The 17995-nt window shown below is 42.5% G+C and overlaps 1 protein-coding gene across 2 annotated transcripts in view; it reads right to left on the reverse strand.

The window, feature by feature from the left end:
- golm2 (golgi membrane protein 2) overlaps positions 1 to 16062 on the reverse strand; it is a 20946-nt gene extending 4884 nt beyond the window's left edge. The window contains exons 1-10 of one of the 2 annotated variants that reach the window (XM_047816779.1): positions 14494 to 16062; positions 13256 to 13363; positions 7714 to 7768; positions 6976 to 7078; positions 5531 to 5621; positions 4841 to 4949; positions 4176 to 4259; positions 3744 to 4097; positions 3197 to 3313; positions 2525 to 2692 (exon numbers count right to left, since the gene is read on the reverse strand). In XM_047816779.1, the coding sequence (XP_047672735.1) occupies positions 2525 to 2692; positions 3197 to 3313; positions 3744 to 4097; positions 4176 to 4259; positions 4841 to 4949; positions 5531 to 5621; positions 6976 to 7078; positions 7714 to 7768; positions 13256 to 13363; positions 14494 to 14712 (1408 nt within the window). In that variant the 5' untranslated portion in view covers positions 14713 to 16062. The remainder of the gene's footprint in view (positions 1 to 2524; positions 2693 to 3196; positions 3314 to 3743; positions 4098 to 4175; positions 4260 to 4840; positions 4950 to 5530; positions 5622 to 6975; positions 7079 to 7713; positions 7769 to 13255; positions 13364 to 14493) is intronic. The other variant, XM_047816785.1, reaches the window with a different exon arrangement.
- Between the last annotated feature and the right edge of the window lie 1933 nt (positions 16063 to 17995).

The following is a 17995-nucleotide window of genomic DNA, read 5'->3' on the forward strand; positions in this document are numbered from 1 at the left end:
TGAGAGAGTGAGTGATGAGAGAGAGAGAGTGTTGAGAGAGAGAGTGTGCGATGGAGGAGAGTGAGACGTGATCGAGAGAGAGAGAGGTGAGTGAGAGAGAGAGGAGGTGTGATGGTTGAGAGAGAGAGGAGAGGTGAGTGATGGAGAGAGAGAGGGTGAGTGATGAGAGAGAGAGGGTGAGATGAGAGAGGAGAGTAGAGGAAGGGTTGTGAGAGTGAGAGAGATAGAGAGTGAGGGGGATGAGATGAGAAGAGAGAGTGAGTGATGAGAGAGGAGGAGTGTGAGAGTGAGGGAGGGGGGAGAGAGGGAGAGTGAGGGGGGAGAGAGGGAGAGTGAGGGGGGAGAGAGGGAGAGTGAGGGGAGAGAGGAGGGAGGAGAGGGAGGGAGGGAGAGTGAGGAGGAGAGAGGGAGAGTGATGGGGAGAGAGAGGAGGAAGTGAGGGGGAGGGAGGGAGAGTGATGGAGAGAGGGAGAGTGAGGGGGAGAGAGAGGGAGAGTGTGGGGGGAGGGAGGGAGAGTGATTGGAGAGAGGGAGAGTGATGGGGAGAGAAGGAGGAAGTGAGGGGGAGGGAGGGAGAGTGATTGGAGAGAGGGAGAGTGATGGGGAGAGAAGGAGGAAGTGAGGGGGAGGGAGGGAGAGTGATTGGAGAGAGGGAGAATGATGGGGAGAGAAGGAGGAAGTGAGAGGGAGGGAGGGAGAGGGAGGGGGGAGAGAGGGAGAGTGAGGGGGGAGAGAAGGAGGAAGTGAGAGGGAGGGAGGGAGAGTGATTGGGAGAGAGGGAGAGTGATGGGGAGAGAAGGAGGAAGTGAGGGGGAGGGAGGGAGAGTGATTGGAGAGAGGGAGAGTGATGGGGAGAGAAGGAGGGAGAGTGAGGGGGGAGAGAGAGTGATTGGAGAGAGGGAGAGTGAGGGGGGAGAGAAGGAGGAAGTGAGAGGGAGGGAGGGAGAGTGATTGGGAGAGAGGGAGAGTGATGGGGAGAGAAGTAGGAAGTGAGGGAGAGTGATTGGGAGAGAGGGAGAGTGATTGGGAGAGAAGGAGGAAGTGAGGGGGAGGGAGGGAGAGTGAGGAGGAGGAGAGGGAGAGTGATGGGGAGGAGAGGAGGAGGAGGGGGAGGGAGGGAGAGTGATGGGAGAGAGGAGAGGAGGGAGAGAGGAGGAGTGAGAGGGAGGGAGGGAGAGAGATGGGAGAGAGAGAGTGAGGGGGAGAGAGAGATGGGAGGAGAGAGTGAGGGGAGGGAGGGAGAGGAGGAGAGTGAGGGGGAGAGAGGGAGAGTGATGAGAGAGAGAGAGAGTGAGTGTGATGCGAGAGAGAGGAGATGAGTGATGAGAGAGAGAGAGATGTAGTGATGAAGGGTGATAGAGAGCGATGACGCAGGTGAGTGATGAAGTGATGAGATTGAGAGAGAGCTAGAGAGTGAGTGATGAGAGACGAAGAGAGATGAGAGGAGAGTGAGTGATGAGAGAGAGAGAGAGGCCGAGAGCGTGATTGATGAGAGAGAGAGTGCGAGTGAGTGATGAGAGAGAGAGAGAGAGAGTGAGTGATGAGAGAGAGAGAGAGAGGATGAGAGTAGAGATGATGAGAGGAGAGAGACGTTGAGTGATGAGAGAGAGAGTGTGTGTGTTGAGAGAGAGAGAGAGAGTGAGTGATGAGAGAGAGAGAGAGAGTGAGTGAGTGGCATGAGAGGAGACGAGAGTGAGCCAGTGTGATGAGAGAGAGAGAAGAGAAGAGAGAGAGACGGGTGATGAGACGAGAGAGAGATTGTGAGTGATGAGAGAGCCGCAGAGAGAGGAGTGACGTGAAGTGAGAGAGAGAGAGAGAGTGAGTGATGAGAGAGAGAGAGAGAGTGATGAGAGAGAGAGAGTGAGTGATGAGAGAGAGAGAGTGAGGAGTGCGTGAGTGATGAGAGAGAGACGATGAGAGTGAGTGATGAGAGAGAGGAGAGAGAGGACCGTGCAACCTTAGAGAGAGAGAGTGAGTGATGAGAGAGAGAGAGTGAGTGATGAGAGAGAGAGAGAGAGTGAGTGATGAGAGAGAGAGAGTGAGTGATGAGAGAGAGAGAGAGAGAGAGAGATGAGAGAGAGAGAGAGAGAGAGTGAGTGATGAGAGAGAGAGAGAGATACAGAATTAATAATCATCACTGATCACTGCACTCAGGTGTTTTTATTATAATCTGTATTTAAATAAATAAAAAGAAAGAAAGAAAAACTTTTTACTTGTCGGACACTTACTGTAAACACCTTCCCTGAAACTGCATCAAAGTGATGCAAGAGCAAGCAAAAACACACACACACACACACACACACACACACACACACACACACACACACACACACACACACACACACACACACACCTCTTCCACCCCGATAACCCCCCACCCCACCCCACCGAGTCCACACGGCACTATGCATCCGGACTAAGCAGACAAGCGATGGCGGACATGAACGGAACGGGACGGGACAAGAGAGGACGGACGGAGGAGGAAGAGCGACGCGAGGGACAGCCGCCCATCTACAGGGCTCACCTTGGGCATCTTCCTCGCCGCCATCGCCGTCCTCCTCCTCGTTGTAGGCCAGCTCGGCCTGCTTGTCAGCCTCGTACTCGCCCACGTTGCCGTCGTCCCCGTTGTAGTCCGCCAGCTTGGAGGTGCGCTGCGGATCTACAGGGGACTCATTCTCGTCAAAGAAACGGCCTGAGCGGGGCAAAGAAAGAGAGAGAGGAAGACAGGGAGAGAGAGAGAGAGAGAGAGAGAGAGAGAGAGAGAGAGAGAGAGAGAGAGAGGAAGAAGAGAGGGGAAACAACAAGGAGAAAAAGGAAAAGTCAGGATCAGTAGAGAAGGCTGTGTGAAAGTGAATGAATAATTCATTCATTCATAAGAGGAGAAGAAGGAACAACAAAAGGGAAAGAGGGATGAAGAGAGGAATGTGGACAGCAACTTTCACGCATGAGCACCTACACACCAGCATTGTTACTGCTTCGTGTTCCTATTATTAAGGACCAGAGTAACTTGCTCTAGAAACCAAGCACACACACACACCCACACATACCCACACCCAAACCCACACACACACCCCCACACACCCCTAAGAAATGAAAACCATTTCTGCAAAGGCTTTGCATGCTGTGACCGCATGTCTTTGCAGTCACCCCCACACACACACACACACACACACACACACCCACAGATCCTACTCACTCTGCCGATGTCGGAGTGGTGCGGCGGGGGCAACTTCTCGCTGAGGTTCGACGGGGTTGGCCTGAACCTGAGCAGGATTCGGGGGTGGAGGCAGCGCTGCTCCAGGATTATCAGGATCTACACACAGAGATAATGACAGAGCAAAACCAGCTCAACAATCTATATCATTTGAACGCACGATTACTTTAATATTGTAGCCAAAAAAAAAACAAAACAAAAAAAAACTACGCAATAAACAATTTTCGGGAATTTTATTTTTTTTCTTTCAAATTTTCAAATCAACACCTTCTGACCAATCAGTAGCCAGAATTCTTCAGCTGTATCATAAATTCCTCTCAAGTGTCCAATGAAATATTAAATCTGAGTGGACACTTGAGAGGAATTTATAGTACAGCTGAAGAATTCTGGATACTGATTGGTCAGAAGGTGTTGATTAATCCTCTACTCCGATTCCCAGGTTTACGTGAATGTGCTCGTCCGGAGGGACTCGTACAAACTAAGGACACGCCTCCTGTTCAGAGTGAGGACACGCTTCTCAGCTGCTCACCGATCATTTGGCGCCTTTGCTCTCCGAGCTCGTCTGCTTGAACGGCCGCCTTGTTGCCTTCGTCTGCCACCGCGGGTCTGCCCACGAGAGGCTGGGGGACCTGCTGTTCGATTAGCGGGAGAACTTTTCCTGCACCTCCGTCCTGTGGAAAGTCGGGACTGTCCAGAGGGAGGCCACGAGGAGCATCGAACCCTGGTCCCTCCCCAGCACCAGCTCCTGCTTTTGCTCCGGTATCAATAGCGGCGTCAGCTCCGTCATCAGGACCTGCACCGACTCCTGCCGGTTTGACCTGCAGCACCAGGGCCATGTCCGCTGGCTGCACGTGCTGCGCTGTGATGGCTGGCTTTTTCAGCGCTGAGGGAACGTCGACTGATATTTTACATCCCTTCTGTTTTAAAGGACAAACTGATCTGTTGCACTGTTAATACTCACCGAACTGCATCTCATCTAACTTTCCCACTTCACTGTCTTCTATACCAGGCATCCCAGCATCACTGCCTGGTTTCCCCAAATCGTCTATGTTAGAGTGAGAGAGAGAGAGAGAGAGAGAAAGAGAGAGAGGCAGTGAGAGAGAGAGTGACAGAGACAGAGAGAGCAACAGAGAGAGAGAGAGACAGTGAGAGAGAGAGAGAAAGCGACAGAGAGAGCAACAGAGAGAGAGGGCGAGAGAGTGAGAGACAGCAAGAGAGAGAGAGAGGGAGAGAGGGAGACAGAGAGACAGTGAGAGTGACAGAGACAGAGAAAGACACAGAGAGAGAGACAGCGAGAGAGAGAGAGAGACAGACAGAGAAAGACACAGAGAGAGAGAGAGAGAGAGAGAGAGACAGGAAACAGAGAAAAAAGGGGAAGACAGTGGAGAGCAAGTGACACAGACAGAGAAAAGAAGAGAGACAGACGGTAAGTTAGAAAGTAAAAGAGAAATAGATTGCGAGAGAGACAGACAGAGAGGGAGGGAGACAGGGAAATAAAATACATAGGAAAAAAATCAGAATATTGCTCAAATAAAATAAGGCATTAATTATTAGGATTTTAAATGAAACTTAAAAACATTTGCTTGTCTGTAAGCGACTGAATCGGTTTCAGGTGGCAGCATTTACCTTTTATATCAGGGTTGTTATGGCGCTGTGTCGCCACTGGGTGGCGCTCAACTGCAGTATCTGTATCTCGTTCAGCCGGAGCATCTGCAGCGCCAGCTTCACGTGTGTCCTGAAGCAAAAGCAGGAGGAAGAGGAGGAGGAGGAGGAGGAAGAAAGTCACTTTAATGCTGCTTATTAAAAAGATATTAATCCTTATAATTCTGTAGGGCCGACTAAAGAAACGCCAGTGACTCGAAACAAAGCAAATATTAAGGAAAGCCTTTCCATAATAAATGATTTAACAAGGAAGAAGGAAAAAGTTTTCATTGGATTCATTTAGCAGGATAGTTTCGAAGCAGTTTATCTAAAGTCTAGTACGATAGAAATCTTAATTGTTGTGAGTGAAAAAGGTTTTATTTCTTTAGCACGATGACATCATCAGACTTCCAGGAATTCTTCCAGGAACCTCATTACATCGAACAGACCAAAAACCGGTCGGTTCGGACACAGATCCGGTGTCGACGTGGAACGTCGAGCTTCAGTGGCTCGTAAAGTAAATAAGAAATGTGTTGCGATAGGGAAAATAAACGGGAAATGATGTGCGCCTCGACCTGGGAACGTTTACGGTGCTTTAATTAACCTTTAGTTGCTCCAGCGGGTATAACGACGTCTGTAAACGGGTTCGTGACAGAGACGATGTGCGAGTTTTACCTTTTTTAATTCGGGACCCGTCTTTTTCAGCACCTTCTTGTTCTCCTCGTACTCGTCTTTGAGCTGTGCGATCTGTCGCCCGCACTGCAGGCTAGAGAGCAAACACATGGTTAAAAAAAAAAAAAACAACAACAAGAAAGGAAGGAAAGAAAATGACAGACACACAACACAGGAAATAAGAGCTCTTCATAATTAATCTAAAACATGCCGGATCTTTAAAGTCGGGAGTTTTTTAATGTTATGTTTTATTCCTATTCATCTATTTAAATCGTTAAATCCTACGCTGACTCCGAGGGAATGATGTAAGACTATAGTACGTCTGATATGGATATGGTTACAGAGCACATGGGGAGTCACGCCGACCAATCACAGGCTCTCGTGTGCTCAGGTATGAGGAAGAGGGCAGACGGCGCTGAGCTCCGAGACGATCTGTGATTAAAATGATCAATTAAACTCTATGGGGCTTTTTACACCTGGTCACTTCCTGCGTGTTCTGTGATCCGATAGCTACCCGAAGGTAAAAAGACCAGGTCTAAATGCCCTCCGAGACGTTTTAGAGACGGATATAAACCCGATGGTACAAACCCCTTCAGGAGGTGGTCTGGGACGCGTTTCAGACGAAACTGGACAGGTGTAAATGCATGTGGTTGTTCGAGCCACATACGTCAGCGCTATACTCCTCCCAGACGGAAGTACGTCACTCGCAGGTGATCTTTCACCCAGGCGTCTCGTCGGGGCTTAAAACGCGCTGCTGCTGCCAGCGAAAACGCAGCAAACATCAAACGCTGTTTTTTTGTAGCATAAACGTCGTAACCGTTTTTTTCGTCTTCTTTTTGATCGCGTTCTGAAAACCACATACACCAAAGTGTGTTCTGTTTCAGTTACCCCAGAAATGGGGTAAATATATTAGCATTTTGGGCGGGAGTAGAAAGATCGGATCGATATCCGATTCGCCGAGACGCGTTTATGTGGCCTAATGTAAATGGAACAGTTTTAACAAATCAGATAGATATCAGATCAGAGAACACACACGAAGTGACCGGGTGTAAAAAGGCCCTTAGATGTTCTGATGAGCTTGCATTTAATTAAAAAAAAAAAAAAAAGACAGATTTAAATGTGACATCACCATTAAAAGTAAAATCTGTCAGGAGAAACCCCCATGAAACTGCTCATACACACTGTCTACTTCATACCGTAGCCTTCTTTAAAACATTCATCTTCACAATTACAGCTTTTTTTTTTTCACGCTGATTATATTTAACATTTTTGTTTTATTCTAGTTCATCGCGGTCGGCGCAGGAAAGTGTTGTTATATTTTCACTGTCTATGAGAAGACGTTCAGGTTGGAAAACATTCTTGAATGCAGGGTTTGAAAATGAAGAAAAAGAAGAAGAATAACAATAATAATAATAAATATATAGAGAGAAAAACTTGTTCTGCTGCACCTCTCGTACTCCATCTTCCTCTCGAGATTAGTGTTGTTCTTCTTTATCTCCTTCATCTGGTCCTCCTGCCTGATAATCTCATCCCTCATCTCCTTTACCTGCTCTGCACATATACACACACACACACACACACACAGACAAAGACACACACAGACAAAGACACAGACACACACAGACAGACAGAGACACAGACAGACAGAGACACAGCCAGACAGAGACAGAGACCCACACAGACACAGACACACACACAGAGACAGAGACACACACACAAACACAGAGACAGAGACACACACACACACACACACACAGACACACACACACACACAGACACACACAGACACACACAGACAGATGTTACTATCTGCTTCATGTATCTAAAGTACAAAACGACATTAAAAGTTCTGTGACTAAATGAAACCATTAAATTTACATGAACTAATTAAACATGCAAAAATCTGCAAGATCGTTCAACAGAAATATCTTAAGGTTACATTTGACACTTAATATAAAACATCATTCCGTTTGCAGATTAAACTAATAAAGATCCAGATTACAAATGCAGATGAACTTCAGTTCCTGCTGCTGCTGTTTCGGCGCTCAGTTTAAAGTCACGCTCTCGTTCTTCTCCATGCTGGAACCTCACGGCGCGTCGCAGCAGTCGACGACGCGGCGCTTTTATTTCTGCGTACAATTTAAAGTGCACAGAAGTGGTAGAGCGGACGGGAGCCGTGGTCTTACCTTTCAGTCGGTTCATATCTGCGGTCTTCTGTGCCAGGTCGCTCTGCAGCTTCATCTGTAGAACACAACACGGAGGATTTATGCGTGAAAACTTCACCGCTTCTTTACTGACCCGCTGCTTTATTACCGCTAGACGGAGCGACCTGTGACCTCTACGATGGTGCGACGAAATAATCCATGACATTTAAATATTAACGAACGCCTCGGTGTTGAGATGCTCAGATCCGATAAACGACTATTAGACTTTATAAATGGTTAAATATGAGGTCACGTTATAGAGTAAGTAGTGTTTAGAACACGTTACACACTAAGCCCCGGTTTTACAGCGAGTCGATACGACGGCTTTATAAACCGTTATAATATATTATTACATTTACACATTTACTTGCTTTGATCTCATTTTATACAACTGAGTGATTGGGAGTTAAGGGCCTTGCTCAGGGGCCCCATCTGTGGCAGCTTGGTGGACCTGGGACTCGAACTCACAACCTTCTGATTGGTAACCCAACACCTTAAGCGGCTAAGCTACCACATCTGTCGTGTAAAAATAATTCTGTAGGTTTCGATACAAAATAAATGATACGTTTTTCATCGATTTATGAATCGTTTGGATTGAAACATTAAAAAAAAAAAAAAAGAATAACGTTCTAATACGTTAATGTTTCTAGTAACTGCTCCTTCGAAGAGATTTTTACAGCGTGCTTTCTGCATGAACTGTTTTTTTTTTTTTTAACTTTGTTATTCGACTGAGAGAGTTCTACGGTGTCAGAGGTGAAGCTGTTAGTGTTTTCTGAATCTGTACTGTTCACATTCGTACCATAAGGTTAAATGTGGGGTCTCCGTTGTGTGAGAAACGCTTCAGAAAACCGAGTCGGGACGACAAACAAAACAAATACAAAACTGACGTGTAGCCAACGAGCAGAAAGGGGCGTGTCTTGTCGATATGGGCGGAAAGAGTGTTCAGTGCGCATGTGTGACATTAGCAGAAAGCGGTTTTAACATCGACATGGAGGATAAAAACAAAGAAAGAAAGAGAAGAAAGACTTACGATAAGGACAAGAAGTAGGACGTGTTAATATAGGATCAGCTTTCCAGCGCTGGAGAGAACTGAAGGAGCAGGAAGTTGGCCACATATTCACAGGTTGGAGTTTCCCGAGTCAATAACTCCTGAGCTAAACGCTGTTACTACACAAATAACACCTCTTTTCTATCGTAGTGATGTAGAGAGGCAGCTACAACCGCGTTTTGTGTAGTAACAGCGTTTAGCTCAGGAGTTATCGACTCGGGAAACTCCAACCTGTGAATATGTGGCCGACTTTACTTAAGACGCCGAGGCGCTTTTTTCCTTCTCGATAGGTGAGTAACGTTGGTTTTGCTTTGTTACACAGAACTAATATATGCCTTTGTCCTTTACATCATTATGCTTGTGTGGCATTTTTGCTTGTTTGTTTATCTACAATCGTATTGTTCTTCCCTTCAGCTATGATAAAGACACATTTCTTTCCGTTAGTCGTCTGGGTTACGTATGTATGTGTGGGCGGAGCTATCGATACAGGGGTGGGACTCGTTTGGGTTAGGGGTAGTGCTGCACGATTAATCATATCGCAATCGCGATATCAAGCCTGAGTTTTGACAAGTTTTATAGCCTTGATATTGTTTCTTATTCAAAAGTGGTGACAGAAAAAACTCTTTACCCCCAACCTGAAACCACTTCCCCGTCACAATCACATCATAATCAAAAGTAATAATTAGGCTTAAAAGCAAATGTATATGTAAGGGAATCAAGTTTAATAATTACATGTAATATTGCTCCAAACATCATCTATAATGGTTTACATATATATATATATATATATATATATATATATATATATATATATATATATATATACACACACACACACACACACACACACACACACTGTACACCTACAGTTTTGATCTTTGGCTTTTCATTAATCAGCGTTAATGTGTTATTTTATATTTTATTTTGAAAACGTTTTGCATTTGTTTGTTTGTTGTTGCTAGTTTGAGTTTAGAAATACAAATTTCAGCATTATCGGTAAACTGTGTGTGCATTTTCCTTGAGAACCAAGCAAGTTAACTCATGATACCATTTGTTTATTATATCGCAATCGCATATCGCAATAATCGCAATATGACATTTTCCCTGAATCGTGCAGCCCTAGTCAGGGGCGTGTTTGTTTTGGTGATTTTATACGTCGACATTGGCTTTCGAACAAAGGAGACCCCGCCTTTAAATGTAGTTATAAATGTTGATTCTTTTCCTACCACAGCATGCATCCGTGTGTTCTACACAACACCTGCTGTGTAGGTGCATGATCAAGAGTATAATCAAGAGATCAGTTATTATAATCACATTGCATTTAGATATAATTACTGACTGTTATTAAAAGGTCAGAATGTGGAACAGTTAAAATGAAGACAGACTGTCTAACCGGTCACGCCACATTTCTGCTCCAACACACCTCTACCCAGATCTTTTGTGCTCTGCTTGGTCAATTTTTAAACAAAGCTCTAAAAATCGTGCGGTGAGGAAAGACAGAGCTGGAACGATATGATACGAAAATTCCTCGTGTTTACGATATGCACACAACCCGTTGAGCAAACATCCGTGATCGTGCGGATCTGGACTGTGGAGAAAGGAGCCAGGACGCTGTGGAGGGGTTTCCTGACCCCACACACACACACACACACACACACACACACACACAGGTCACATGACCAAGGAGCAGGAGAGCTTCTTCACACAGAATGTCAAGAACTCGGTCAGATGTTCGAAGGGAATTTATTTCCTGATTTTACGAATGGCTTATAAGCGAGTTTATCGACTCTCCCTTATGACGTTAAAATGATAACAAACGAACCTCACGTAATTGCCATGGGTGGCACGGTACATGAAAAAAAAACACCCGAACCGTTCGGTTCCCTTGTCGGTTGCTGTATCGATATTAAATGGTTGGTTGCTATAATTTACTGCCATGTCAGCTACATGGCAAGAACGGTTAATAAGAACTAAAATAACCTAAAATCACAAAGAAATAAATCTAGACAAATATAGACAACTTAAATGATTTTTTTTACATTAAAATATGACAGAAACTCTAAACCTTGTAAAATAGCTCTTTAAACGAATTGGCCTCATAAAATAACCTTCTGTGGTCATCATACAAGCACTGAATGGGGTCTTCTCCGTTCAGCAGGTATTCACGTGTCAGCCTCGTATGCCCCGGTTCTACATCTGGTTAAGGTCATGTGATCGGATCTTGATCTCACGGGTATTAGAGACCTGTTAGTAATTTCAGGGTGTATTTCAAACAGTTTGTTATTCGACCGTGTATTCCATTCCTCTTGCCACTTATTTAGTACATAGCCATTGATGATAGGTCTATATTCCGAGGGAGGAATTTGGGCATCCGGTCACATTCTGCCTTAAAGCTTTCTTAGCGGCTGTACAGTATCAGCTCGCTCAGTTCCTGAAAGTCCAACATGTAACCTGGAATCCAACAGAAATTTACATTATAGGATTGATTCTGCAGATGATAGGTTCGCTTGTCTCGGTTCGGTTTGACGCATGCGCGATGTAGCCCCGTGCTCGGTTTCGCTGAGAGTTTCACGCAAACATACGTATAGACAGTAAACGTTGAGTAAGGATTGCTGCAGAAATGGCAAGTGGAGGAGTTAATGAAGGCTGCCCGGAGTTGGCGGATACGCCCGCGACGTTCAAATCCGGTGTGTGGGAACATTTTGGATTTCATGTTACTTACGATGACAACGGAAATAAAACAGTAGATAGAACTGCGACTGTGTGCAAATGTTGTGCAAGATGCATTCGATATGCTAATGGCAACACTTCTATGCTTGAATTTATGATTATGGCCTTTGTTATTGTTATAGCCTCATTATATTATGTTATTACATTACATTATATCTATGTTTACAATAGAGCTTGTAAGAGTTCCTCTCTTTTTCTTTCATTTCTTTTTTTTTGTATGACCTACACTGAAGTTGGTAGTTTGATAAATGCGAGTTCATTTCAGTCTTTGTGTGCTAAAAAGGCACAAGTTCCTGTAGACATAACAATAGACGGTCTCCTTTTTTTTTTTTGCCGAATAAACGAAAAGCGTGTCATCGTCGATGTCTTCTCTCTTGCTGTATCAAAATCTCACCTAGCCTTTACTCAGAGATGGTCCCGATAATGTGCTTAAAGTCAAGTCAAATTCAGTTAGTGCATGATTACATTACAAAAATGTTAATACTGGATCCTAAATTGTGGATAATTAAGTTAATTAAGCTATATATCAAATGCTGAAGGACATTTCTGGGAGTGTTGAAGATTAAAAGGAAAAAAAAATAACAACAACAAGAGCCGTACAGAACCGAAACCCGTGACCCTAAAACCGTGATAGGAACCGAACCGTGCCACCCCGAGTAATTACACTGGCTTTAAAGACTTCAAAGTGCGTAATCCGAGTTGTTCGAGTCACAAAGCATCTGAAATACTGGAGAATGCAGAAGAACCTGCTCTGCTAAAACGTGTTGTGGGTGACGCCGGTCAATTAAGTGTAATGCTTTTGTTAAATGTTGGATGATGACTATCATGTCACTGTCTCCTTTATAGCACACCGTCAGCATCAGAAAAGAAATAATCACGACGGAAGTATTTAGAATTTCGCTTACATGCAGCAGATCGTGTAGATATCATATCAGACCCTCTGGTTTTAGGCGAGGAAAAATACCTGAAGACGTGACTGACGGGTGTTTCAGGTCACGAAGGCTGGTCCTGTTTGTTTAAATTGTTTAAGCAAATAAAGAGCTATGAATCATCCAGAGGGGGGAAGGAAAGGGAAAAAAAAAAAGAAAAGAAGCTTCGATGTGATTAACGCCGAACCGGCTGGCCGAGGAAAACGGCAGCAGCCGCGAGAAACGCCGAGAGCTGTGAAGAAGCACCTGAGAACAGCAGGCTGTAAGATCACCGACAACCTCTACAGAGTATGGGTGAAGGCTTCAGCAAAAGTCATCAGCAGGAAGAATCAGAAGGTGTGGACCTTCTCTACAGAGATGGTCCACACAGGTTCTAGAGGTGAACCTTTACACGGTTTAAAAAGGTTAAATGTTGTAAAAGGCTTCGCAAGCCTTTAAATAATACTTCACGTTACAGAACGCTTCATTGGACTTAATTAAGCTTCATAAAGTATGTGTCGACTTGCACGGCTGCGGTCGTGTCCGAATAACAGTGTATCATGCCTTATGAGAACAATCAGAGAACAATAACCTACGAAAAGGGCAGTGACGCGAGAGGAACGGTCGCATGCGAGAGTGAGAGGCCTGTTTAGGTTTTGTTCGCAGATCGAGGTGACGTTCGCTGCTCGTTATGGTGTTTCTGTAAACTCCACCCAGCTTTTCACAATCGAACGTTATATAGATCGTTTTGATTACGGCCTTGTGTGTGTGTGTGTGTGTGTGTGTGTGTGTGTGTGTGTGTGTGTGTGTGTGTGTGTGTGTGTGAGTGAGTTTCCACCTTTTCATCTGTGCATTTTTTCACCATCATGTCCCTGGCCTGTAGTTTGCCCTCCAGCACGCTGTAGTCCCCGTCCTTCTGATCGATCTGACGCCGGTGTGTGTCCACCTGCAGGACAAAGCAGAACCGTTACACACCCTGTAGCACGTAAACCGACCTGCTCGATAAAGTCACCTGATCCAGAGATCCTGGTGTCTGATGTGAACATTCACTGAAGCTCAAATCTGCATGGTTTTAAATCGTGTGCTGCCGTGCCGATAGCGCGCGAGCGTGAAATGTCAGTGAATAAGATCTTTTAAGTTATGTTATTTCCACTGCTTTACCACTAAAACTGCACAGTGTCATTTTTCACACTTATTCCACCAATTCCTGCTGACTTCAGTTCATTGAATTATTCATTTATGAAACTTTGTAACCAGGCACTCTGGTTGTGAATAATCTTGTAATAAAGCTTCATAATGCATCCTAACGCTTCTTAAGACTTAAAGCTTCATAATGCATCCTAACGCTTCTTAAGACTTAATAAAGATTCATAATGCATCCTAATGCTTCTTGAGACTTAATAAAGCTTCATAATGCATCCTAACGCTTCTTAAGACAAAGCTTCATAATGCATCCTAACGCTTCTTAAGACTTAATAAAGATTCATAATGCATCCTAATGCTCCTTGAGACTTAATAAAGCTTCATAATGCATCCTAACGCTACTTAAGACAAAGCTTCATAATGCATCCTAACGCTTCTTAAGACAAAGCTTCATAATGCATCCTAACGCTTCTTAAGACTTAATAAAGTTTTATAATGCATCCTTACGCTTCTTAAGAATTAATAAAGCTTCATAATGCATCCTAACGCTTCTTAAGACAAAGCTTCATAATGCATCCTAACGCCTTCATAATTCATCGTAACGCTTCTTAAGACTTAATAAAGCTTCATAATGCATCCTAACGCTTCTTGATACTTAATAATGCTTCATAATTCATCGTAACGCTTCTTAAGACTTAATAAAGCTTCATAATGCATCCTAACGCTTCTTGATACTTAATAATGCTTCATAGTGCATCCTTACGCTTCTTAAGACTTAATAAAGCTTCATAATGCATCCTGACGCTTCTTAATACTTAGTAATGCTTCATAGTACATCCTTACGCTTCTTAAGACTTTATAGCGTTATCACGAAGCTCAATAACGCTCAAGAGCCTCGTCCGAGCTTCCTGATGATAAATATAAAGCTCTGACCTGCAGCACCAGCTCGGAGTTGCGCTTCTCCAGGCGGCTGCGCGCGGCGTCCGTGCGCTTCACCTGCGCGTGCGTCTCGGCCAGCTCGTCCATCGCGCGCGAGTGCAGCCGTGACAAGTTCCAGTAGTTGTAGCACAACAGGAGCAGAATCACCATCAAAGCGATCAGTATGATGGACGGGAGCCGACCTCCGCGCCGGTTCGCCCCGAACCCGACCATGGCGAGAGAAGCGAACAGATCAACAGAAAGGAGGAGGAAGACAAGAAAGGAAGCGGTTTACTGACGTCCCGGACAGACTGAACTCACGTGTCTATAACGGCGCGTATCATATGTGAATAAAACGGATTTTCGTGATTCATTTAACCCCCTCGGGACGACCTGCATATACACACGCGCGCACACACACACGGACACACACAAACACGCACGCGCACACGTGTGAACGCTACACGTCTCTTCCTCTTCCGCACAGTTGGCGTTTCCCCCTTTTTACCTTCTCTCTCATTTCATTTCACATCAGCCCTGTCGATGTGGCGCGTCTCTACACGCACACGTTTACACGTGCGTCACAACGCATTAAAACCATATTATTTCCCCACGAGTGAACTTTTACATCCACACAGAAACCATCAGCTTGTCGGTTATAACGCTGGGAATCTCTGCTGAAGACCGTGCACTAAATCACCCAAACATCCGGGGTGCTTTTAACACCGACCGATAAATAGATAGATAAATAAATAATAATAAACAACAACAATTTATTGTTGTTTACAGAACGGCTACACGGTGTTAGCCTTTAGCATCAGTGTTATAAACACCTCATACGGGTCTAAACACCATATAAAACGCGTGCGGTTTAAAATCCTTGCATTAATAAAGAAAAACAACAACGATCTAATTAAATATAAAAGGACACACAGCTCTATGTGATGCTAATTATGTAGCATTGCTAGCTCTATGTGATGCTAATTATATTTAGCATTGCTAGCTAACGTCAAACCGCTGCTAACGGCTTCAGGAGCTAACAGACGTGATAGAGCTCAATAAAACACCACAGAATAACAATCACACGCCCAGAGACGCGCGTTTATCGCCGTTTTACTCGACAACAACAACACGGGGGTCCTGTTTTTTATCCCCTCACGAAAACCGTCAGCAGCAAAGAAAAAAGGTCGTGCTATAGCACAGAAACCACACAGACGGACAAGTGCGACGTCCAATCAGAAAGCAAGACTTTGGAACATGAACGCTAATGATTGGGTAGTAATGAATTCCGCTGCTATCTAATTGGATACACAACGATAGAGGCGGGACTTGTATTAGAAATTGTAAGAAATCTAATATTGTGGAGTATATTTAATAAAAACAAGAAATGAAGCTGCTATAAACTGTATTTTTTTTAAAATTGTAGTTTATCGCGTGGTGTGATTGACACAAAGGTGTCGTTTTGATAAAAAAAAACAACAAAAAGTGCATTATTATTATTATTATTATTATTATTTATTTGTTTGTTTGTTTGTTTGTTTTAAATAATAGTTTAAACAACTCAAAAACAGGTAAGACTATAAATAATATTCCACTGGACCTCATAATAAATAGACCTGCCAGATTCATCCTGGTGCTGGTTTCTTCTTTTTTCTTCTTCTTCTTCTTCTTCTTCTTCTTCTTCTTCTTCTTCTTCTTCTTCTTCTTCTTCTTCTTCACTTTGCTGCTACAGTGAACAGATCAACATGGATACCCTAAAGAGATTATACAACTTCCCACAAGAAAACACTACATGTTCCTGAATAAGTGAATAATCTCAGCAGGATTATACAGATTTGTACCTAAGAACTGCTGCTGTAATCATAAAGAGTCATATTACACCATGCTCATACTGAGTATCCTGTCCTGTAACTTTACTCCTCTACACCTGTACACACTGTACACACTTTATAATCACACTATCTGGTGTCACCCAGAAACAGGAGGGTGAACAGGGAAGTCAGTATTAAGGGAGGGTTTTCCTTTTTTTTGTGGTGTAGTGATAAAGTTTCCAGACTCAAATACAATGTCACAGATTGAGGATCTCTGCTGCCACCTGATGGACGTGCGTTTAATTTCACACCTTACTTTTACAATGATCATTTTATATATACATTTTTTTAAAGATGTTTTAACCTGTTAATGCAAATAGTAGTGTATAATATATGAATGGAAATCATAGATATAGTTAAAATGCTTGGGCATTTGGATTTTACCTATTCTATTCATATGGATCTCGAATTCTAAGAATTATATATATATATATATATATATATATATATATATATATATATATATATATATATATATATATATTATTCTTAGAAATCGATATCCATATGAATTTATATATATATATATATATATATATATATATATATATATATATATATATATATATATATATATATATATATATATATATTATTCTTAGAAATCGATATCCATATGAATTATATATATATATATATATATTATTCTTAGAAATCGATATCCATATGAATTTATATATATATATATATATATTATTCTTAGAAATCGATATCCATATGAATTTATATATATATATATATATATATATATATTATTCTTAGAAATCGATATCCATATGAATTATATATATATATATATATATATATATATATATATATATATATATATATATATATATATATATATAATTCTTAGAATTCGAGATCCATATGAATAGAATAGGTAAAATCCAAATGCCCAAGCATTTTAACTATATCTATGATTTCCATCCAGACTAAGATATATATAAATATATATATATATATTAGTCTATACAATAGTATATTTTACATTTGTAAAAACCTCACAAATCATAAAAACATAAGATCTTTTAAGTTATGTTATTTCCACTGCTTTACCACTAAAACATAAATCTTTTAAGTTATGTATTTCATATTTTAATTTCATAAAAAAATATTATTCCAACTTGCCATTACTAAAAAAAGTTTAATTTGCTTTTTATTTACTTCTTCTTCTTCTTCTTCTTCTTCTTCTTCTTCTTCTTATTATTATTATTATTATTATTATTATTATTATTATTATTGGGGAAGTCATGGCCTAATGGTTAGAGAGTTTGACTCCTAACCCTAAGGTTGTTGGTTCGAGTCTCGGGCTGGCAATACCACGACTGAGGTGCCCTTGAGCAAGGCACCGAACCCCCCCAACTGCTCCCCGTGTTCAACAGCATAAATGGCTGCCCACTGGTCTGGGTGTGTGTTCACAGTGTGATTGTGTGTGTGTGTGTTCACTGCTGTGTGTGTGCACTTTGGATGGGTTAAATGCAGAGAACAAATTCTGAGTATAGGTCACCGTACTTAGCCATATGTCACTCACTTACTATTATTATTATTATTATTATTATTATTATTATTATTATTATTATTATTATTATTATTATTATTATTATTGTTATTATTTATTTTTATTTTGTTTGCTTCGATTCACA

Source organism: Tachysurus fulvidraco, chromosome 1 (genome assembly GCF_022655615.1).
Source record: "Tachysurus fulvidraco isolate hzauxx_2018 chromosome 1, HZAU_PFXX_2.0, whole genome shotgun sequence".
Classification (NCBI taxonomy): Eukaryota; Metazoa; Chordata; class Actinopteri; order Siluriformes; family Bagridae; genus Tachysurus; species Tachysurus fulvidraco.